This window comes from Cricetulus griseus, chromosome 2 (genome assembly GCF_003668045.3).
Source record: "Cricetulus griseus strain 17A/GY chromosome 2, alternate assembly CriGri-PICRH-1.0, whole genome shotgun sequence".
NCBI lineage: Eukaryota > Metazoa > Chordata > Mammalia > Rodentia > Cricetidae > Cricetulus > Cricetulus griseus.
Genome location: NC_048595.1, coordinates 11,790,363 through 11,813,302, shown reverse-complemented (window position 1 = coordinate 11,813,302; position 22,940 = coordinate 11,790,363). Strand labels below are relative to the sequence as shown.

The 22,940-nt window shown below is 51.4% G+C and overlaps 1 protein-coding gene across 4 annotated transcripts; it reads left to right on the top strand.

The window, feature by feature from the left end:
* Positions 1–697: 697 nt before the first annotated feature.
* On the top strand, positions 698–22,914 carry Zbtb17 (zinc finger and BTB domain containing 17). 4 transcript variants are annotated; one of them, XM_027399927.2, is made up of 17 exons: positions 712–847; positions 2,984–3,099; positions 3,247–3,333; positions 17,280–17,486; positions 18,136–18,324; positions 18,803–18,943; positions 19,207–19,329; positions 19,752–19,996; positions 20,079–20,221; positions 20,307–20,607; positions 20,893–20,980; positions 21,086–21,202; positions 21,284–21,404; positions 21,639–21,769; positions 22,043–22,252; positions 22,361–22,450; positions 22,530–22,914. In XM_027399927.2, the coding sequence occupies exons 4-17, from the start codon at positions 17,282–17,284 to the stop codon at positions 22,811–22,813; spliced, it is 2,388 nt and encodes a 795-aa protein (XP_027255728.1). In that variant the 5' UTR covers positions 712–847; positions 2,984–3,099; positions 3,247–3,333; positions 17,280–17,281; the 3' UTR covers positions 22,814–22,914. The 4 variants fall into 4 exon arrangements, with proteins under 4 accessions (XP_027255727.1, XP_027255728.1, XP_035295327.1 ...); XM_027399926.1 differs by lacking the exon at positions 2,984–3,099 and having other exon boundaries at positions 698–847; XM_027399925.2 differs by lacking the exons at positions 2,984–3,099; positions 3,247–3,333 and having other exon boundaries at positions 713–847.
* The last annotated feature ends 26 nt before the right edge of the window (positions 22,915–22,940 follow it).

Here is a 22,940-nt window from a genome sequence, read left to right as displayed (position 1 = left end):
GGCGATGCAATGAATTATGGGGTTTCCTTGCTAAGCCCTTGCCATACTTAATTCTGGGCCATTTCCCAGGAACCTGGCTATGAACTTGGCCGGAGTCCATCCACCTGGCCAGTATTTAAAGCTTAGTTCAAATTTGTCTTTTAACCGTGGTAGTGGTCTTATTCTCGATCAGTGGGATTAACACCATGCCTAGATGATATTATTATTATTATTATTATTATTATTATTATTATTAAGCTCTACTTATTTTATGTGGATGAGTATTTCGTGTACTGGTACCTCTGTGCAGTCACCATGTGCATGCCTAGAGTCACCTACCCGGTCCAAATTGCTGCTGATCCCCAGTACTGCAAAAATATTACCAAAACCATAATGGGAGCCACAACTTGGTTCCCATCTCTGCTCTGTCACGAAGATGTGCGAGCGAGTATGTGCAGTTTACTTCACCCTCTTTGCACCCCAAGTTTTCACTCTTCAAAAAAAGAGGAGAAATAACACGGCTTTACGGTGTGAGGAACGAGCGAGACCATAAACACGGTGTCTGGACCGCAGGAAGTGCAGCTGCGGATCTACTGGGAGCGGAAAAACCAAGACAAGAGTTTAAATGGGGACAGTCCCAGAAGTACACTAACGAACTTTCGGGCCGGCCAGGCGCATGCGCCCGTTGGCGGTCGCGCACGTAGTGCGAGCGCTGGGCAAGCGACGGAAGTCACAGCCGGGAAGCCAGCGAGGTCGGTTCCGCCCGGCTCTAACATGGCGGCGCCCTTTGTCTGCTGGGAAGCGCTGTCCCGGGCCTTCTCGCGGCCGTGATGCACCTCCCTCTGTGGTGGGCTTCGGGACATGGCAGGTGAGGCTGGGCCAGCGCCGGCGGCCGCGGCGTCCCCGGAGGCGGGACGGAGGCGGCAGCGGGCGGGCGGGGACTCGGGAGATGCCGGGACGGTTGTGTGGGGGAGGGGAGGCCCGGGCGGAGGGCGCCGCGGGGCCGGGAGCGACAGGAGCGGCCCGGAGCGGTGACCGTGCACCCGCGCTGCCGAGGGGGCGCGAGTCGCCTCCGGGACCGGGTGACACCGCGGCTGGTGGCATCTCCGCCCCCGCCGCCGGGCTGTCACCGCCCCTTGACCCCGCGCGCCGGCCGGCCGCGGCGGGTGGGCGTGCTGCGGCCGCGTGGGGCGAAGTGCGGGGCGGCGCGGGGCGGCGGCGGCGGCGGCGGCCGGGGCGAGCTGCGCTGCGGGAGAGGGCGGGCACCGCCCCCACCGTAGGCCATTCATTCATTCCCGCAGCCGTCCAGCCGTCCACCCCGTCTCCCTCCCCCTCTCCGCCCCTGACAGACAGATCGGAGGACAGACTCGGTCCGCTAGTGGGACCAAGCGGAGACGCTACCTCAGTTTCCTCATCCTTAAAGCAGGGCTTGTAATAAAACCTGTCTCCTAAGGTTGTGTGATAGGTTACATGAGGCAGTAGGTGTCCGGGTGTGTGTGTGTGTGCCTACGGTTAGAGAGTGAGTGGCCAGAAAGTCCCCTGCTGTTAATTTGTGTCATCGCCATTCAGAGAGCCAAGACTCACGTGGGAGAGAGAAACAGGCTTTTCCGATGTCACTGCGCTGCAGGACAGGAGTCCCGTTCTCCCAGGAAGCGGAGTCTAAAGGATACTTAGGGGAGTGAGGCAGAAGGGTGGTATGTCCTTAGTGGAAGGTGTTGCCTGGGACAATGCTCACACTCCTCTTCCTCTAGCAGACACGTTCAGTAAGAGCCTCTGCCTAAAAGTCTTGGGATGTTGCAAAGTTGAGCACTTTTAACTTTTAGGTTAATGGGAAGGCATTTAAGAACCCGGGAAAGATCTCTGAGCAAGTTGAAGAGTGAGACTGAAGTCACGAGATTGCCAGACTGCCGGGCTGTGCTGGCACAAGCCTTTAAATCTGGGCACTTGGGAGGCAGAGGCAGGCAGATCTCAGAGTTCAAGGCCAGCCTTGTCTACAGAGCAGAGTTCCAGGAAACACCCCAAAGCTACAGAGACAAACCCTGTCTCAAACAAACAAACAAACAAACAAACAAGACTTTGCCAAGCTAAGTGAGTTGTAAGGGTGGCTTTGTTGGGGACAGATAATTCTGGGGATAGAATTGGTAAAACCAGCCGGGCGTTGGTGGCGCACGCCTTTAATCCCAGCACTCGGGAGGCAGAGGCAGACGGATCTCTGAGTTTGAGGCCAGCTTGGTCTCCAGAGTGAGTGCCAGGATAGGTTCCAGAGCTACACAGAGAAACCCTGTCTCGAAAAACCAAAAACAAAAAAATTGATAAAACCTGGTGATAACTCCAAGGAGAAGGCACAGGATTGCCCCCTTTCTTCCTAAAATTGTGTGTGTTTGGGGTCAGAGGACAATGTGTCAAGAGTTGATTTGGTTCTCATTCTGCAACTCATTAAGTCAGGCTCTCTCTTGTTTCTGCTGTATAGTTTATTATAGGCTAGCTACCCAAGCATCCTGTCCTCTCTCCCTGGGAGAGCTGAGGTTACAGCTGTGTCCCACTGCATTGTGGCTTCTGGGTAATCAAACTCAGGTTGTCAGGCTTACCCAACAAAGCAAGCACTTTTGCCTGCTAAGCCAAGTCCCTGGTGCTGTCCCCTGTCCTTGGCTGGTGGATGTTGGCATTGCTGGGTGTGGTAGGAAGCAGGACAAGGAACACATTTAACAAGAGGAAGGATTTTAGTTTTAAATGAGTTGGAAATATGTGCCCAAGGAACAGTCAAGTAAGCCTGGGATGGTGGAGCATGCCTAGAATCCCAGCATTAGGGACGGAATCTCGACAGTTCAACTCACCATATAGCCTGTGCTATATTGCAAGTTTCCGGTCAGCCTGAGCTATGGAGTGAGACCCTGTCTGGTGGTGACTTTACCACTGTCATTCACAGAAAGTCTCCTAGGTGAGGGTATGTATGGGATGAGAATCAGTGTTGTGAACCTCTCAGGAAAGTCTATGCTACACTCAGCTGGGCAGATCGTCAGCACTGGCTGGGCGTGTCTCCGGAAGGAGTTCCTGAGTGTGGAGCCTGGGACCCTGGTCATTCATCTTGCTTCCCTGGACCAACACAGTCTTCTATAGCAGGTCAACAGTAATTCATTTTACCATTTTGCCAGGCTCTGTAGTTTGCTCTGCACTTGCCTGACTGATGGGTGAGAGGAGGAGCTAGCCCTGGAGAGCCAGTGGTCTCATGTCCTCATTGGAACTTGTACTTGGGTATCTTTGATTCAGGTGATGTGCTGGAGGAGGGGAGTCGAGCTGGAGTTCCTACAGGCACACTGTCTGAAAAGAGAGCCCCCGGCTTCTTGGAGATCTGAGGTATGTCTGTAATACTGAAGGGTGGAAGCTGTCTGCAGAAGACAGCTTTTTTGTTTGTTTTGTTTTGTTTTCTAGGCAGGGCTTCTCTGTGTCACCTGATCAGGCTGGCCTCAAACTCATAGAGATCCACCTGCCTCTGCCTCCTGAGTGCTGAGAATAAAGACGTGTGCCACCACTGCCCGGCTGAGAATGCTTGTTTTTAGTCCTCATCTACACTCAGCTTGGTTCAGATCACTGTTTCAAGACTTTTTTCTTTAAACGTAATAATAAAGTCAGTGTAGTGGTACACACCTTTGGTTCTAGCACTTGGGGATTCAGAGGCAGGTGGATCTCTGACTTTGAAGCCAGCTAGGGTTACATAGCAAGACTCTGTTTCAAAAAATCTAGTGGAAAAAAACAAAACCTTGTTATAGTTTTATTGTGTGAAATTGTGGATAAAACTTTGTTTTCTTTTTTCAATAGCGTCTGTCACTTAGGCTGGCTTTGAACTCAGTGATCCTCCTAACCCTGCATCCCAAGTTCTAGGATTATAGGCATGAGCTATTATCATGCCTGATCTACTTTTGGGGAGTGGGGGGAAGGCAGGTTTTGAGAGAGGGTTTCTCTGTGTAACAGCCCTAGCTGTCCTGGAACTAGCTCCTGTAGATCAGGCTGGCCTGGAACTCTGAGATCACCACCACCTTACATTTGTCAAAACTAAAATGGAATAATTACTGGGTATGTGTAGTGAGAAATCTATCTGCAGATATGCTTGCTTGCTTTTTTTCTTTGAGACAGGGTCTCTCTACCCATGGCTATCCTGGTTCTTGTTTAGTAGACCTGGCTGGCTTCACACTGTGGCACTTCCTGGGTGCTGGGTCTAAAAGTGTGCATCACCACACCCAGATTTTACCTTATTTTAATTAGGTGAAATCTAAAGTTTTCCTCTAGGACTCCGTAGAAGATTGCTAGCCTAGCCTGTTTAAGGCCCTGGGTTTGAATCTCTTTGTTGTAAATCAATGAAATAAAATGTCTGACAAAGCAGCCCGAGATACAGTGGCTAATGTAAACTAGCTTTCTTTCTTTACTCCTTAACAATCTAAAAATACTCGTTCTAGAAGCTGTTGATCAGGAGGCCACAGTGTCCCATGAGTTGCATCTGGAACAGGATTTCTTTGACCATGTTGTTTTTGCTTCAGCACTGACATCCATCTAATGGCCCAAGCTGGCTCCCTCAGGTCCTGCCATCATATATGAACTCTGTCTCTCAAAAAGGGAGAGAGAGCAGGGACCTCTTACTCACCTGTAAGGTCCTGATGTTTAGAATGGTGCATTTTTATAATGTGGTACCTGGGCCATCCTGAGTCTGGAGCAAAGAACAAGTCGAGAACCTACCTGCCTTTTTACACCGGGATGCCTTCCACCTTTGTGATGAAAAGAAATTATTTACTTATTTTGTTTTTCAAGACAGGGTTCTGTGTAGCTTTGGAGCCTATCCTGGCACTTGCTCTGTAGACCAGGCTTGCCTCGAACTCACAGAGATCTGCCTGCCTCTGCCTCCCGAGTGCTGGGATTAAAGGCGTGCGCCACCAACGCCCAGCAACAGTTTCTTTTAAGGTCTGCTTTCTCATTTTTAGTAAGCATACCACCTTGCCTCAGTGTCACTTGTCAAAACTTATCAAACTTATCAAACATTACTTCTTTCGTGTGTAATGTCATAGTAACTGTGGCCATATATTCAGTGCCTACAGATATGTGACTGCTGTGGGCTTATCCCTGTGTCTTTGTTGTCTGTGCCACCACACTAACTTGAGTTTCTGTGGTGTGATGGCCACTCTTGGTATCTTTAAGGCCTGGTCCCATCTTCATTTCAGGATGTAAACACTGTTGAGATGGGCTGGGCTGTAGCTCACTTGGTACTGTGTCTCCTAGCATTTACAGAGACCCTGGTTTGATCTCCAATTCTGCATAAACTGGGCATGCAGCATTTGTGAGGTGCAGGCAGGAGAATCAGAAGTTCAGGATCATCCTTGGTTATATATTAAGTTCAAGGGCCGCCTGAGACTCTGTCTCAAAGAAAAGGGGGAGGGGCTGGCAAGAAGCCTTACAGCCTGAGTGTGACCCCTGGAATCCAATGGTGGGAAGAGAACTAACTCCCACAGGTTGTCTTCTGACAGACACACACACAGAGATATAAAGTTAATAAATATGTAGAGTTTTAAATTGTTGCGATCTCCTTAGAATTGCTTTGAGCTTGCTTTCTACCCATGGAGATACACTTGCTGAGATGGGTTTTGGATTCCCTGGCTTCAGTTCTATTTCTTCCCTCTGCCTCACAAATCCAGGGTTGCAGGTGTGTACCACTATCCCTGGCTGGTTTTGGTTTATATTGTTTTTTATTTTTATTTCATGTGTATGGGTGCTTTCCCTGCGTGCATATCTGTGCCTATAGAGGCCAGAGGGCATTGGATTCCCTAGGACTGGAGTTATAGATGGTTGTAAGTTGCCATGTGGGTGCTGGGAATTGAACTCGGGTCCTCCATAAGAGGAGCAAGGACTCTTAACTGTGGCACCTTCTCTCCAGTCCCTGGTTTTGTTGTTATTATTTGTTTTTTTAAATTTATTAATTTTTATTTTATATGCATTAGTGCTTTGCCATGGGTGTCAGGTCCCCTGGAAATGGAGTTATAGACAGTTCTGAGCTGCCATGTGGGTGCTGGGAATTGAACCCAGGTCTTCTGAAAGAGCAGTCAGTGCTCTTAACTTTCCAGCCCATTTTTTTGTTTGTTTGTTTTTGTTTTTGTTTTGTTTGTTTGCTTTTTTGGAGACAGGGTTTCTCTGTGTAGCTTTGGAGCCTATCCTGGCACTCACTCTGTAGACCAGGCTGACCTCAAACTCAGGGATCCAGCTGCCTCTGTCTCTGTAGTGCTGGGATTAAAGGTGTGAACCACCACTGCCCGGCTCCTGGTTTTTGTTTTTGAGTCAGGATTTTGCTGCAGAGACCAGACTGTCCTTGAATTTAGTCCTCCTGCCTCAGCACCTCAAGCACTGGGATTACACAGGTACATCACCATGGCCTGGGACTGTTGGAAATCCTAAGACAATGCTGTATGAAGATTTAAAGTTTAAAAAGCAGCCTGCTAACTGCTAGTAGAATACCTCATCTTGTCCGTCACTCTGGGTTCTGTCTGTCTCTGGGCGCGTGTCATGGAGATCTATCTTCTGGCTCATGAGCTGACTCCTTCATTTCACATGTGTTGAATCTTAACCCTAGCAGGGACTTTTTACTCAGTCCTAGTGGGGGACTCCAGGAAAGGTCAGCATATGAGGACACGTGCCATACTAAGGTCCACCAAGTCTTTCTGTTCTTTTTCTTTTGAGACAGGCTTGCTGGTAGCTGAATTGACCTTGAACTTCTGATTTTCCTGTCTTCACCCTCACGTGAGCTGAGAGTACAGGTGTGCACCGTATACTCAGCATAAACGTCCTTCTTTTGAGTAATTTTAATGTTTTATCACGTTAATCATATGTAATAATGATTTCATTGCTGCACTTGATACATGTACATATTATACTTGATCATGTTTCCCCCAGCACATTCTCAACACTCCCAATCCTGTTCCCAGTGAGTCTTCTCTCTATTTTCACACCTCTTCCCCCCCCCCCCAGTTTAATTAGGGTTGCTTACAAGAACATGGTGCTTTTTTCCTTCCCTAGGAGCCATTAGCTCCTTGTAGATCCTCGGGGAGGGGTGGCACCTCCTGAGTCCCTGGCTGCATCTCAGGGTGTTGATGGGTCCAGTCTTGTGTAGGTCCTCACGGCTGCTGGGCGTGCAGGCGTTGATCCCGGGCCATGTGGTGGTTCTCAGCACTCACTCACTCACACCCTCCCACTGCCGGCCTCCCCATGCTGTTCCCCAATACTGTCCCTTCTCTGCTCCCCTGGTGTGATGTTCCCCAGCATCTGTATAGCTCTCCTGTTTATGGCTGACTGATTGACAAATTATGAGCCTCTGTGGTCACAGCTGCCCAATCACAACAGAAACTTCTCTGGCCAGCACTGACGGCAGCATTGATCTCTGCACATTAGCATAATTATTCAGAAGGCAATTCCATGGGCATGTCATGTCCACTTAGAAAAACGACAGCTGCAGCCTCCCTGCTAGGGCCTGACCTTTCTAGACACAAGCTTTGACCAGGTTGACAGTGCCAAGCATGAGTTAGTTCCCTTCTGTGGAGTATCACTCAAGTCATTCAGGAAGCTTTTGGTTACCCCTTAACAGACTCAGCACTGTTACACCAGTGTGTAGCCAGAGCTTTACTGTCTCGCCCACCAGTCCTGCAGCTGCTTATAAAATAGTCACTCAGAGGCTAATATTAACTATAATTGTTTGGCTGATGGCTCAGGCTTATTACTGGCTAGCTCTTACCTTTAAATTAACCATTTCTACTAATCTGTGTATCGCCACATGGCTGTGGTTTAGTGGTAATGCTCTGGCATCTCACTCCTCTGGTGGCTGCTGGCATCTCCCTTGACTCTGCCTTCTTTAACCCTATATCTCTGCTTGGATTCCCAACCTAGCTATATTCTGCCCTGCCATAGGCCAAAGCAGCTTTATTCATCACCAATAAAAGCAACACATATTCGCAACGTACTGAAGGACCTCCCACCTCACCAGCAGGCACTTCTCGTCTGGTCAGTGAGAGGTGTACTCCATAGAGACAGGCTGAGTAGGGCTGCTACTAACAGTCCTCCCCCAGCAGTCTACGTAGCACCTTCTGGCACCATGAGGGCTAGCCAGCAGGGAGAAAGCTTTATCTCAATTCTCCTGTCCTGCAGCCAGAGCAGGTGCTGTCTTCAGCAATGGGGTCTGACCGTGTCGTTTGACTGGGCAGGAACAGCAGTGATTGTGTGTGTGTGATAGATGCTGCCTGGCTCTAAAGGACAATGAACTCCTTCCTAGAGCACAGACAGCTAGTCTCTTTCTCTGTGGGACGGTCATACTGTGGCCTTTGTCAGTGAAGCCTGTTTGCTTGTGCAGGCCGTGTGGCTTGTAGAAAGGTGGTGGCGCTGCTATTGAGTCTCAAGCACTGAGGCCTTGGGTTGCATCTAGTTGAGGAAAGTGAGCCTCTAACAGTGGCCCCCCTGGTCTCCTGGCTGTCACTGTTGTGGGACAGTGGCTCCCTTGGTCTCCTGGCTGTCACTGCAGCATGTTTTTACGTGTAATAACGATGGCGCCCAACAGCAGCTTCACAAAGTAGAAGCCTCCACTGTTACCCCGGGTTTAGGGAAAGGAAGTGAGGTTCCTGCTGCCCGAGGACCAGCTCTGCTCAGTTTCACGCCCCAGGCTGTAGCGAGGCCTAGGAGCTGTGGTCTCAGCAATGGCAGGCAGCTCGTCACAGCATCAGGGCTGCATCTGTGCCTGAAGCTGGGGGTGCCACTGCTCTAGGGGTCCCCTTCAGGGATTTCTGTTCCCAGAATTTTCCTAACACATTCTTTGTAGGAAAAAAAAATGTAATTTTCCATTTCCCTTATGAAATGTTTTTTTCTTGAGAAGTTTTTAGTCACTAGGTCTTGAAGAAAGTAGAAATTGTCTTGTATTGTTATTTTGAGTCTCAAAAAGTAGCTCAGGCTGGCCTTGAACTAGCAGCAATCCTCCAGCCTCTGCCTCCTGATGCAGGGGTCACAGGGCATTCCACCACAGCTAGCTAGAGATACCTTAAAGCTTTTATGATGGAAAAGAAGCCTCTGGCCTGAGTGAAATATCTTCCTCTCAATTCAACTTCCTCCCTTCCTCTGTTTTAATATTTAATGGCTATTATTTGTGAGTGGTAAAACAGAAAGGTTGTGGGTAACGACTGCCCCCGAGTGCCCTTCTGAGAAAGAGGAGCCCCTTTACTGTTGTTGCACATGCCCTGCAGGATGTGGGTATCTCTCTGAAGCATGAGTCAGTCTCCTTGTGACTCAGCATGGCAGTGCTGAGGACTGTGCTGAATGTCACTGGGGCCTTGAGCCCCTCAAGGGAGAAGCCCAGAGACTAAACCCTTCCAGTGCCAAAGGGGGACAGTAACATTTTTTTTAGGTCCCAATGGTCCAATTGAGAACGTATTAACTTTGTCAGCTTTATTCATTTATGAGGCAGGGCCTTATGTTGCGCAGGCTTGCCTCAAGCTCTATGTAGCTGAGTATCTGGGGGGGGGGGTGTGTGCCAACACTCCCAAGTTTTTACATTGCCGGGGATTGGACCCGGAGCCCTGCATACACTAAGCAAGCGAGCTGCCAGCTGACGGTCTCCACCCAGCAATTGATCAGTTTCTCGTCTCTGCTGGCTGCTCTTCAGACTGGGGCACTGTCATGGCCCTAGTCTGTCCATACAGGTTCATTTCCGGCAACTCTTCCCTCATTTGTTCTCTCTTTAGAAAAAAATTACATTTGTGTATTTATTTTGTGTTTATGTGTGTGCATGTGCCATGACATGCATGTGAAGGTCAGAGGGTAATGGGCAGGAGTTGGTTCTGTCTGCCTTGTGAGTTGCAGGGATGGAACTCAGGTCATCACGTCGGCCCTGCGTCTTTTTGTGTCCAGTGTATCCTCACTTTATTGCCGTCGTCTTGTCTCTAGTTGGTAAGAACAGAGTGTTTGGTTTTCCATTGGCTCTTGTTCTTCCTCTTCTCAAGGAATGGTTCTGCCGTGCCAGTTTCTCAGGACAACTTTCATGTCACCCTCTGCTTCCCCCAACCCCTTCTCCCTGTCACAGCCCAGTCTGCTTTAACAGCTAGTTATGTCAGCTCCAATTCTCTGTCTCTGTCTCTCTGTCTCTCTCTCTGTCTCTCTCTCTCTCTCTCTCTCTCTCTCTCTCTCTCTCTCTCTCTCTCTCTCACACACACACACACACACACACACACACACACACACACACACACACACAGAGCGCCCTGTCCTGGAACTCACTTGGCAGACCAGCCTGGCCTTGAATTCAGCGATCCTCCTGGATCCTCCTGCCTCTGCTTTCTGAGTGCCAGGATTAAAAGCGTGTGCACCACGCCCAGTCAGCACAAGCTGGCAATCGGAGTACTGCTGCCAGCTTTTGAGGTCACCTGAGTCTGAAATGGCCCTCCCTGCAGAGGCCGCCTGGCCTTCCTGCTCTACTCTTGCTTCCTTGCAGTCACTTAACTGCTAAGTGGTCCTTTCAGAGTACTGCCTGTCTTCAGTTCTCCCAAGACTTTTATTTTATTTTTCTATTTATTTATTTAAATTAGAAACAAGCTTCTTTTACATGCCAATCTCAGTTCTCTCTCCCTCCCTCTCCCAAGGCTTTTAAAGAAGTGTGTGTAGCTTGATGGTAAAGTTCTTGCCTTCCATGCATGAAGAAGCCCTGGTTCCATTGCCACATAAACCTTGTGTGGTGGCACACCAGCATTTGCAGGGTGGGGGCAGCAAGTTCATCTACTGGTACATAACAGAGTTGAGCCCACACAAGATTTATGGGACCTCAGGAGGGGAGAAAGAGGAGAGAAGGAGAGGGAGGGAGGGAGAGAGAGAGAGAGACAGAGACACATACACACACACACACACACAGAGAGAGAGAGAGAGAGAGAGAGAGAGAGAGAGAGAGAGAGAGAGACTGAGACTTTGATTCTAAAGTCTAGCTTTCCCTGAGACCCTGGGTGACAGCTTCTCCTGCAGCCCAGCCACCTGCTGTGACTTTCACACAGGTCTTTTTCAAAAAAAGAGCATTGCACTTGCTCTTGGGCCCACAGGCTAATGGCCCCTGGGTGACAATGGCACAGCTCTCTTGCACTTTTAGGTCTTTGCTTAAATTCTGCCTCCTTGCTGGGGCAGTGGTGGCGCACACCTTTAATCCCAGCACTCGGAAGGCAGAGGCAGACAGATCTCTGTGAGTTCGAGGCCAGCCTGGTCTACAGTAGAGCAAGTTCTAGGACAACCTCCAAAGCAATACAGAAAAACCCTGTTTCAAAAAACTAATAATAATAATAATAATAATAATAATAATAATAATAATAATCTGCCTCCTCAGAGAGGTCCTCATTCCCTTTCTTGACTATGGTCAGTTCTAGTCTCTCTCCACAGCACTTAATGCTGTGTTACCTGTGCTAGCAGTTGTAAGCCTTCTTCTCAGAGACCCATCGCTGCTATGCTTTACCTCACATGGGTAGAGAGGGGCTGCGAAACGTAGTGCTCTTTTCTGTTCCTAGTCAGGGTTATGAGCTGTTGGGTCACCAGGTGTCACAACTACAGGTGTTAAGTAGCTGCACTAGTCTGCCGATCTTCTGAGTCCTGGGGAGATTGTCCATCCAGGGTCATGGATGCTTCTCAAATGCTCATCTTAGTCTTAGTATGTTCAGTGTTGCTATAACAGAGTACCATGGGCTGGGCAAGTTATAAACAGGTGTGTTTCTCATAGTTCTAGGGGCTGGGACATACAATATCAAGATGCTAGCTTCTCTGCTTGGGAGGTGGGGAGACCAGGAGTTCAAGGTCAGCTTTGGCTACATCACAAGTTCAATGTCAGCCTACGGTCTGTTTCTCAAAAACCAAACGCGAACAAAAGGTGTCAGCATGTGCTTCAGGCCTATGTGTTGTACTCTGGCATGATGGGTATCAGAGGACAAGTAAGAATAAAAAACAAAGCCTGCCCTGGTGGTGCACACCTGCAATCCCAGCACTTGGGAGGTGGGCAGAAGGGTGGAGTCATGGTTAGCCTGTACTACAAGGTGAGTCTGAGGCCAGTCTGTGTTGGCTCAAAAACAAAAACAAAAAAACAAAACAAAACAAAAAACAGGCCAATATATAAAACCAATCAAGCTGGGCAGTGGTGTGGCCTTTAATCCTAGCACTCATGAGGCACAAGCAGATAGATCTATGTGAGTTTGAGGCCAGCCTGGTCTACAGGATGAGTTCCAAGGACAGTCAGGGCTACACAGAGAAACCCTATCTTGAAAAAACAAGAACAAATAATGAAATACAAATTACAAAAACCACTATGGATCCAGGACTGTCCTCAGTCAGGGTAACAATGTCAATAGAGGATGAGGTGGCCAAATCCGGAATGGTTCCAGGTAGGCTTGGATATCATTTAGAAGAGGGAGAGCTGGGAACACAGCTCACAGCTCAGTGGTAGAGCAGTTGGTTACCAAGTTTGTACAAGGCCCTGGATTTGATCCCTACCACTGTCCCCTCTCGTCACAGAAGTAGTATCTTTCTAGATAGGGGTGTGTGTGTGTGTGTGTGTGTGTGCACATCTTTACACATCAAGAGAAACTGCTAAAAAATGGAAGAAGCCGTCTCGCTACAAGGCGAGCATTTGTTGGACAAGGAGCACTGTGCTAACAGGGCAGGTCATTGATTTCTCTGCCAGGTTGTACCTGAAGAGACAAGTTGGTAGTGAGGTTGGGTGCATAGCTTTCCCTGATGTGAACTTCTATTTCCTTGGCCTGTGTATATGTATGTCTGTGAGGCACTTGTATTTCTGGATGATCAGGAAAGGTGAGTGGCACTCAGTGGTGACTTGTTTGTATGGAAGCTGGAACAGGCCAGTCCATTCTGGGATTCTGGGAATCCAAGCCAGCCAAGTTTAGCATGTCTGCTAAACTTGTTTTTTGTTTTTTTTGTTTTTTTTTTCTGGCCTAAGATGTGGCACCATTCCTCATGCTAGTCAGTGCCTGCAAGTATCTAGGGTCATGTTTCAGTGTGTAATAAGAGCCCATTTGGCTTTGGGAGAAAGCTATGCAGTTCAGGTCTCCTGGTAGTTCAGACAGGTAGCGCACACACATACAAGAGCACCTCAGGGTTTAACAGTGGGGTCCCTTGGTATAAAGTGCCTCTCAGCAGAGAAAATCCACCCCAGGAGCTCTGTGCTCAGCATGCCCCCACTTTGATGTGTGCTAACCCCACCTCCCCATTGTGTTACAGTAATTTTCCAGATGACATTGAGATGGGATGACGGGTTATGATTGGTGGGTCTAGTCACATCCAGAGTGCCCAGGAAAAGGCTGTGGAGACCATGTGACTATGTCTATCTGCTTCCAGCTAACACATGGCTGCTGGGTGCTGGAGGTGTGTGCCTCTGGCCTATTTGAGTTGATGTAACTAACCCTGTAAAGAATGTGTGAGCTGCTCTACCACTAGAGAGACTCTGGCCCCCTGGCAGCCAGTGGTAAACCCTGGATTCAGGTCTGGAGAATTCCTCCCTAGTCCTTGGTGCCCAGGGTGTCTGTGTGCTTGTTTGCAGGTGACCAGAGTGTGGTGTTCTGGCTCTGTGACACCTGTCAGGTTGAAACAACTCTAAATGCTGTTTCTTCATTGTTGGGGGAACTTGTTTTGTTGTTGGGTTTTTTTTTGTTTTTTTGTTTTGTTTTGTTTTGTTTTTTGGCAGATTTTTTTATTTGAATTAGAAACAAGATTGTTTTACATGACAATCCCAGTTCCCTCTCCCTCCTGTCCTCCCCTACCACCACCACCCCCAGCTAAAACCCTACCTATCACATATCCTTTCTGCTCCCCTGGAGGGTGAGGCCTTCCATAGGGTGTCATCAGAGTCTATCGTATCCTTTGGGATAGGGCCTAGGCCCACCCCCGTGTGTCTTGGCTCAGGGAGTTTTCCCCTATGTGGAATGGGCTCCCAATGTCCACACCAATGATGGTGATAAGTACTGAACTACTACAGGAGGTGTTTCTTCATTGTTGGGGGAACTTGTTGAGTTGAGCAGAGTGGATCTCGGATCCTGAATGGTTTGGACTGAGGAGATACACCAGTCCTCCTGGGTCCCACCTATATGTGCCCTTGTCAGGCTATTACCTCCACTGAGGCTCACTGCCCTGCCACTTCCCCAGGGCCTTAGGAACCCTTGCAGAGTGACGAGCTTTGCTGGGGGTCTATGTGACTTCCTATTTGTTTGTTTTATTCGAAACTTTGAACTTGCTGGGTGTGTTGGTGCACACTTTTAATATAGCACTTGGGAGGCAAAGGCAGGTGGATCTTTTGAGTTCTAAGCCAACCAGGGCTACACAGTGAGACCCTTTCTCAAAATAATAATAATCATAATAATGCTATACAAAAAACAGCTAGGTGGTGGTGTGGACAATCTGGGACACAGGAAGGACACCAGGCTCCGCCAAGACCAGCAGGTCCCATGTGTGCAAAGCAAACATGAGTGTTGGCTCTTTTCTGCACGCAGAAGGGTTCACTATGGCTGTGGAGAAGGTGACTAGGACTCTTGGCTGCCCACAGCTTTTCCACCTTAGAAGACAGCTCTAGCTCTAGGTCACCTCCTGCTTGGTGCCTTGGTGTGTGCACCTATCAGCTCCTGGGCATCTCAGAAAGGGCTCCTAGTCCCAGGCCTGGACATGGCTTCCTCCCAGTGTTTTGTGCTCTGAACAACACTGAGAGTCTCCCTTTCATCCCTTCTGGTCACAGTGGGAGTTTGCTCTTTCTGGGGTTTGAGGACTTAGAGTGGCAGTTCTCAGCCTGTGGGTCTCAACCCTTCTGGGGTTAGGGGTGAATGACCCTTTCTTTCATAGGGGTCACCTAAGGCCATTGGAAAATACAGATATGATTCATAACAGTAGCAAAACTAGAGTTATAAAGTACAATGAAAATAATGTTATGGTTGGGGTCACCACATGAGCAACTGTATTAAAGGGTCACAGCATCAGGAAGGTTGAGAACCACTGACTTAGAGATACAAGGAAGGCATCCTGATTTGCAGTGGCTTTGCCATGGGTGTCCAGTGCCTAACTCTTGCTGCAGGCTGCCTTCTAGCTATAGATGTCAGCACTGCCAGGCCCAGAAGAGTATCCCTGCGTGGACCTCGGGGAGGGAACAGGACTGGGTCTCCAGTGATACCACTGCTCCTTCCCCATTAGCTCAGCAAGTACACCTGTCCCCCCATATTTTCTTGTTCTCTGAGACAGTGACTCATTGCAGCACCAATTCTCTTTGGTCTTAATAAAAACTCAAAGAGTCAGCTATTAGAGGAGGGGAAGCTGAAGATCAGAGCAGAGCGGCCAGCCCTGGAGTTCTTACCTCTACTAATGCTCGGGCCAAAGGGCGATCCTGTCCTCAGACTGACTGCTCAGACTGCAGTGACCTCCTGTCTCCTCCTGCTTTATAGTCCTCGCTCTGAGCCATATCCCTTCCTGTCTCCACCTCCTTAGTGCTGGGATTAAAGGGGTGTGACTCCAAAGGCTGGGATTAAAGGTGTGAGCCACCAGCACTTGGCTCTGTTTCTCTTTTAGGCTGGATCAATTTCGTATAGCCCAGGGTGGTCTTGAACTATCAAGAGATCCATCTGCCTCTGTCTCCCAAGTGCTGGGAATAAAGGCATGTGCCACCACTGTCTGGCCTCTGTGGCTAACTAGTGTGGCTGGCTCTGCACTCTGATCTTCAGGCAAGCTTTATTGTTAGATGATAAACAAAATGTCCTAACTCAATATGTGACCCTGGCTGGCTTGGAATTTGTCATCCTCCTGCCTCAGCTTACTGAGTGCTGAGATTGCCGGCACATACTCAGAAGTTTACAGGAACCCTGGGGTGTGCTGGCATGAAGGGGCGTGACTTCTGTTGGCTCTCCTCAGATGGCCAGCTTCACAGGGTCATTGCAGCTCTAGGCTGTAGGCCAGTGACAGCCCAGTATCAGGAGCAGCCAGTATGACTGTATTGGGGCAGAGTCCCCCCAGTCACTTTCCTGCCCAGGACAACCTGATTCTGGAGCAGCTGGTTGTTGCTGGGGTTTGGGTCAAGCAATGCAGCCAGCTCTGTGTACTTGGGCCTCACACAGTGGGTGCCGGGTTTTATTTTGCAATGTTCTGAAACACCTTATTTTTCTATACAGAAAAGCCCATTGTTTCACTAGAAGATTGCTGACCTGGAGAAGGCTTTGTAGTGGCTCTGGACAGGCAGGGACTACTTGGATATCATCTCAGCTTTGTCTGTGTAGTTCATAATTGGGCACCAGGCCAGGACCTTCTCCAGGCGCACTCCCTTGGGATAGCTGTGGGATTTCCAGGCATTAAGTGAGGCCCTTAACAGAGAAGCCAGCCCTGGCAGCTCGTGGATCAGGATTGGAGTCACTTCTCTCTCCTGAGAGAGTCACTGCTCAGAGGTTTTTGGAGGCAGCAGATATAACTGCTTTATGTAGCTCCATAAGTCTGAGAGAGGGAAGGACTAAGCAAGGGTGGGGTGGGAATGCCGAGAGAGAGAGAGAGAGAGAGAGAGAGAGAGAGAGAGAGAGAGAGAGAGAGAAAGAGAAACTGAGACCTAGTAAGATCTCCACCCTAAAGAACCCAGCCTTAAGCTGGGCGTTGGTGGCGCATGCCTTTAATCCCAGCACTCGGAAGGCAGAGGCAGGCGGATCTCTGTGAGTTCGAGGCCAGCCTGGTCTTCAGAGTGAGTGCCAGATAGGCTCCAAAGCTACACAGAGAAACCCTGTTTCAACCCTCCCCCCCTCAAAAAAAAGAACCCAGCCTTGTGGTGGACAAAGAACTTGCCTGGAGCCTGTGGGAGCTGCAGGACAGGGAGTTCTGCGTCTGATGATGAAAGAGCTGCCTGAACTTAGAGCCCCAAAGCTGAATGTTTGCATTTTATTCTAATAGTGTATGTGTTCTTTTTGTAATATGTGTTAAGCTGTTTTGTGAGACAGTAATTAATTGTTTTGTGTGTGTGCCATTTGGCTCCTTAGCTCATTACTTTGTGTGTATTCTGCTTTGGGGGCAAGTCATGAGGGCTACCTTGATACTTTTTGGTTTGGGGAACTTGCCCTGTTGAGTAAGCTTTGGGAGCAACTGGGCCCCCTTGGCCTGCAGCAAGTGTCTGGAATCACCTGCCCTTTGGTGGTAGAAAAGCCTCTCCCTTTGTTAATGCTCCCTGGTTCCTCTGTGAGTCTCACCTGGGGCTTGGCAGTTGGCATCCTGTCTCAGTGCTGACAGGAGGCTGTGGCTTTCTGCAGCCATGGATTTCCCCCAGCACAGCCAGCGTGTCTTGGAGCAGCTGAACCAGCAGCGGCAACTGGGCCTTCTCTGTGACTGCACCTTTGTGGTGGATGGTGTTGACTTCAAGGCTCACAAGGCGGTGCTGGCAGCTTGCAGTGAATACTTCAAGATGCTCTTTGTGGACCAGAAGGACGTGGTACATCTGGACATCAGTAATGCGGCAGGTACCCTGTTGGGGTCAGAGCCTCATGTCATGCAGGGCCCCTTTAGGGCAGGGCCAGCAGGCTATGTCCTGCCTGAATTTGAGCTCTGACCCTACGGGCACCAAGTTTATTCCATCTCTTCTGACTAGGTGTGAAGTGACCAGGGACACAGGTTCACAGTACAGTCAGGGCAGAGAGAGTGGGACCAGCCTTGTTAGCAGGGATAGAGCAAGGCTGGCCTTAGACCCTCCTTATCCCTTTCTGAGGCCAGATCCAGTCCTGGGGACCATAGCCAGGCTGTGTCAAGAATGATGAGAGGCTAGCTGGGGCCTGGGATTGAGGAACGATGGACCAATTCTAGGTCTGTACTTGTATGCAGAGCCCTTGACCTGTTTTTGAGATGGTTAGGACAAGGCACTCTCTTACTTTATAGATGTGGCAGCAGACACACAAGCGTCAGATGACTGGAGGTTTGGTAGACAGTGCTGTCAGAGGGGTGGGGTGTCCTAGGCCCAGTTTATCTTTTTAGAAGCTGTCCCTAGCCCAGCACCCAGCAGACAGGTGGTGGAGGCTTACCACTCAATTTTCCAAAATCTGACTCCACCACTGGGTGGAGAAACCATTGGTAGGCCCTGAAGTGGGCCTGTGATGGCTGTCTTGTCCTTGACAGGCCTGGGCCAGGTGCTGGAGTTCATGTACACGGCTAAGCTGAGCCTTAGCCCTGAGAATGTGGATGATGTGCTGGCTGTGGCCAGCTTCCTCCAGATGCAGGATATCATCACAGCCTGCCATGCACTCAAGTCACTTGCTGAGCCGAGCAGCAGCACTGGGGAAGACACAGAGGTCTCAGCTGTGGAAGGTAAGGGCACTGGCAAGCTGTTCCTGAAAAGTGGCAAGGAACTTGGCTTCTTATGGAGGCCCTGCCAGATTTTGGGTCACCTCACTGAGTCCTCATCTACCTTGCCATCACTGTGGGGTGCTGGCAAGGGTTGGCCATGCACTCCTGGAAAGGGTCTCCACGCTTGCCCTTTCCTACCCTTGAGCAGCAGAGAGCAAGAGCCACACCTGGGTCGCTGGGTGTCCTGGAAGCCTGCAGACTCCCATCAAGGACAAGGTCCTTTACTGTCTACAATCAAAGGGTCATGTCCCCCTCCTGCTGAGGACTCAGACACCAAGACTACTGCCCGGGAGACTTGCGGTTCTGTCACAGCTTCAGTGGTTGTGAACAAACCAGTGAAGTACCTAGAAGTCCACAGAGGGACTTAGAGAGGCCACCGCATCCCTCTGGCAGTGGCCACTTGATGGAAAATGACAAGTCTGTCCTGTTCTGTCTCCAGGAGGAGACAAGAGAGCTAAAGAAGAGAAGGCTGCTGCTACTCCGCTCAGCAGGCTGGACCAAGCAAGCAGCAGTCCACACACAGGCCCAGGCAGAGAGCTCAAAGAGGAGCGGGGTGGCCAGGCACAAAGCACAGCCAGTGGTGAGTTGTGATTTGGTTCTCGTGGGCTGGCTACCTGGAAGGAGGTAATGCACAGCACGAAGTTGGTTCTGCCCATTACCTGCCAGCAGTCTGGAGCCCAGAGTAGTAAAGGCTTTGTGCTTGGAGGTTGTTGGCATGCGCTCCTGTACTCTTCTAGCTTTTGTCTAGTTCACATAGTTTGTTCTACAGGTCTGTTCCAGCCATGGAAGAGACCTGTTTGGTCCCTGGACAGAGTCCCAATGCAGCCTCCCATCCCTCCTCAGGTGCAGAGCAGACGGAGAAGGCTGATGCCCCTCGGGAGCCTCCATCTGTGGAGCTCAAGCCGGACCCCACGAGTGGCATGGCTGCTGCAGAAGCTGAGGCCTTGTCAGAGAGCTCAGAGCAAGGTGCCCTCCCGCAGCCGGGGCTGGCCTTGCCACACGTACCCCACTGCCCTGTTGGGTCACCTCTTCGCTCTAGCCTGCCCTGCCTGGCCCTCATTCACTTGAGCTTTTTCTTTCCTGACTCTGGAGCTGTCTTAGTTATACATCCCCTCCATGTTCCCTTTAGACTGGAAGTACCCGACATAGCCCTGAGCATTACACAAGTGTGCCATGCTTCCCACAGCCAACCTCACAAGCTCTTGTTGGCTCACAGTGCCACACACATCTATCTGCCTGAGGCCTTACACTCTCCAAGTAGCAAATACTTAGGTTACAGACCCTGGGGTCACCTAAAGAAGGCGTTTGTGAAGTGGGGAGGGAGATGAGCCAGACCCAGAAGGTACTCTGAGCCCAGGCAAGTCCCTCAGTGCCTGTTCTTCCTGCAGAGATGGACGTGGAGCCAGCCAGCAAAGGCGAGGAGGAGGAGCACGAGGAAGAGGGCACGGGGCCTGCCACAGTTAAGGAAGAGGGGATGCATCTGGAGAACGGGGAGACCCCTGAGGAGAATGAAGAGTCTGCAGGCACAGACTCTGGGCAGGAGCTTAGCATGGAGGGCCGGAACCTGCGCTCAGGCACCTATGGGGATCGCACCGAGTCCAAGGCTTATGGCTCCATCATCCACAAGTGCGAGGTGCGGGGCCGTGGGCGGTGCCTGCCCTGTGTCTCCAGGGTCTCTACAGTCCCTCACGCACCCCTTCCTGCTGCGCCTGCAGGACTGCGGAAAGGAGTTCACGCACACGGGGAACTTCAAACGCCACATCCGAATCCACACGGGTGAGAAACCCTTCTCATGCCGGGAGTGCAGCAAGGCTTTCTCAGACCCTGCAGCATGCAAGGCCCATGAGAAGACACACAGGTACCCAGCTTGCCTCCCCCAGACTGGGGGCCTCCCTGGACCCTGCGAGACCCCTTCCTACCACCTAGCACCCTGTGACCCACAGCCCGCTGAAACCCTATGGGTGTGAGGAGTGCGGCAAGAGCTACAGGCTCCTCAGCCTGCTGAACCTGCACAAGAAGCGGCACTCGGGAGAGGCGCGCTACGGCTGCGGGGACTGTGGCAAGCTCTTCACCACTTCAGGCAACCTCAAGCGCCACCAGCTGGTGCACAGTGGCCAGAAGCCCTACCAGTGCGACTACTGTGGCCGCTCCTTCTCGGACCCCACCTCCAAGATGCGCCACCTGGAGACTCATGACACCAACAAGGAGCACAAGTGCCCACACTGCGACAAGAAGTTCAACCAGGTGTGCGCCCTCCCTGAGCCAGCTCTGTAGGGCCTTCAGGGGCTCCCTGGGGTCAGCACAGAACAGCTACTGTGTCTGGATGGGGCTCTCTAGGATGGTCCTCTGAAGGGCAAGCCGACTTGCAGGCTGTGCTGCATTTCCCTTCCACTGCTAGGACCCTGGGCCTCCATCAGGGATGGGGTTCTGCCCATTTGAGAGTCCGGAAAGTTCATTATTTCCTGGCTCAAGGGGTTGGGCAGAAGCCAGGTTCCTAGGGGACCCTTCTGAGCCCCTGTCTGGGTACAGGTGGGGAACCTGAAGGCCCACTTGAAGATCCACATTGCCGATGGCCCTCTCAAGTGCCGGGAATGCGGGAAGCAATTCACCACCTCAGGTAGGCCCAGAGCACCCTGCCCCCCCCCCCCCGCCCCCACCCTTGTCCCTCAGCCCCTCAGCCCCTCAGGGCGCAGCACACCACTGTCGCCCTTCATCTCCAAAGGGAACCTCAAGCGGCACCTGCGGATCCACAGCGGGGAGAAGCCCTACGTGTGCACCCACTGTCAGCGGCAGTTTGCTGACCCAGGCGCGCTGCAGCGGCACGTACGGATCCACACGGGTGGGTGAGGAGGCCCTTTGTGGGCTGTGGAAGGGGCCCGGAGAGATGGGTGGGTGCTAGTGCTCTGTGCCTCTGCCCCAGGTGAGAAGCCATGCCAGTGTGTTATGTGTGGCAAAGCCTTCACTCAAGCCAGCTCCCTCATCGCCCATGTGCGCCAACACACCGGGGAGAAGCCCTACGTCTGTGAGCGCTGTGGCAAGAGGTAGTAGTCTGCCCCCACCCCAGGGAGCATGAGGCCAAGTCCCAGACTGTGTCCCAGAGTGGTGGGCATCCCCAATAACCCCCCCCAAAGCTCCTGTGTCCCAGAGTGGTGGGCACCCTCGACACCCCCACCCCAAAGCTCCTGTGTCCCAGAGTGGCGAGTACCCCGACACCCCCCACCCCCCCACCCCCGAGCTCCTTGGGTCAGCACAGCCTCTCACTTGTGGCCCTGCAGATTCGTTCAGTCCAGCCAGTTGGCCAATCACATCCGCCACCATGACAATATCCGACCACATAAGTGCAGCGTGTGTAGCAAGGCCTTTGTGAATGTGGGGGACCTGTCCAAACACATAATCATCCACACTGGTGAGCATGCGCTGCCTGCCGGTGGCCTCCCTTCCCAGCCCACTCTGTAGGAGATGGAGGGGTGGAGGGAGGGAGCCCTGTGCCACACTTGCTTACAGGCAGCCTTGAAGCTCAGTTCAAATGTGGACTCCAGCTACCTCGGGGCTTCCAGGAGGGTGCTCTTGAGGCACCTGTCAAGCACTGGCAGCTGCCAGAGAACTTGCTGGAAAAGATGGGGCTGCTGGGCACTGGGAGGCCTGCATGTGGCAGGAGGGTAACTTGCCTCCCCACCAGGAGAGAAGCCTTACCTGTGTGACAAGTGTGGTCGTGGTTTCAACCGGGTGGACAACCTGCGTTCTCACGTAAAGACCGTGCATCAGGGCAAGGCGGGCATCAAGATCCTGGAGCCAGAAGAGGGTGGTGAGGTCAGCGTGGTCACTGTGGACGACATGGTCACACTGGCTACGGAGGCTCTGGCAGCAACAGCGGTCACTCAGCTCACAGGTGTGGACTGTAGACAGCAGAGGGTAGCCACAGGCACCTTGCCTTGGTGGCAACAATGGGGTAGGTCCCTGTGGCTTCTGCCTTAGGCCCTGCTGACTCTGCCCACAGTGGTACCAGTGGGGGCTGCAGTGACAGCTGATGAGACGGAAGTGCTGAAAGCCGAGATCAGCAAGGCTGTGAAGCAGGTGCAGGAAGAAGGTGAGCGGGGCAGTCTTGGGCATGAACGCCGGTGGACCCAAGGTCCTTCCCATCCTGACCACAGCCCCCACCTCCACAGACCCCAACACCCACATCCTCTACGCTTGTGATTCCTGTGGGGACAAGTTCCTGGATGCCAACAGCCTGGCCCAGCATGTTCGGATCCACACAGCCCAGGCACTGGTCATGTTCCAGACAGATGCGGACTTCTACCAGCAGTATGGGCCAGGCAGCACGTGGCCAGCCGGGCAGATGCTGCAGGCTGGAGAGCTGGTCTTCCGTCCCAGGGATGGGGCTGAGGGCCATCCCACACTGGCAGAAACTCCGCCCACAGCTCCTGATTGCCCACCACCAGCAGAGTGAGCAGGTGGCCTCTGACTGCTTATTTAAAGTAGGTGGCACCCTGGGACTCAAGGTGCTCCTGCCCCATCCCTAGAGAATAAATTGGATTATTTTCTAATGTTGCCTATGGTACCTGTGTCCCCTTGCG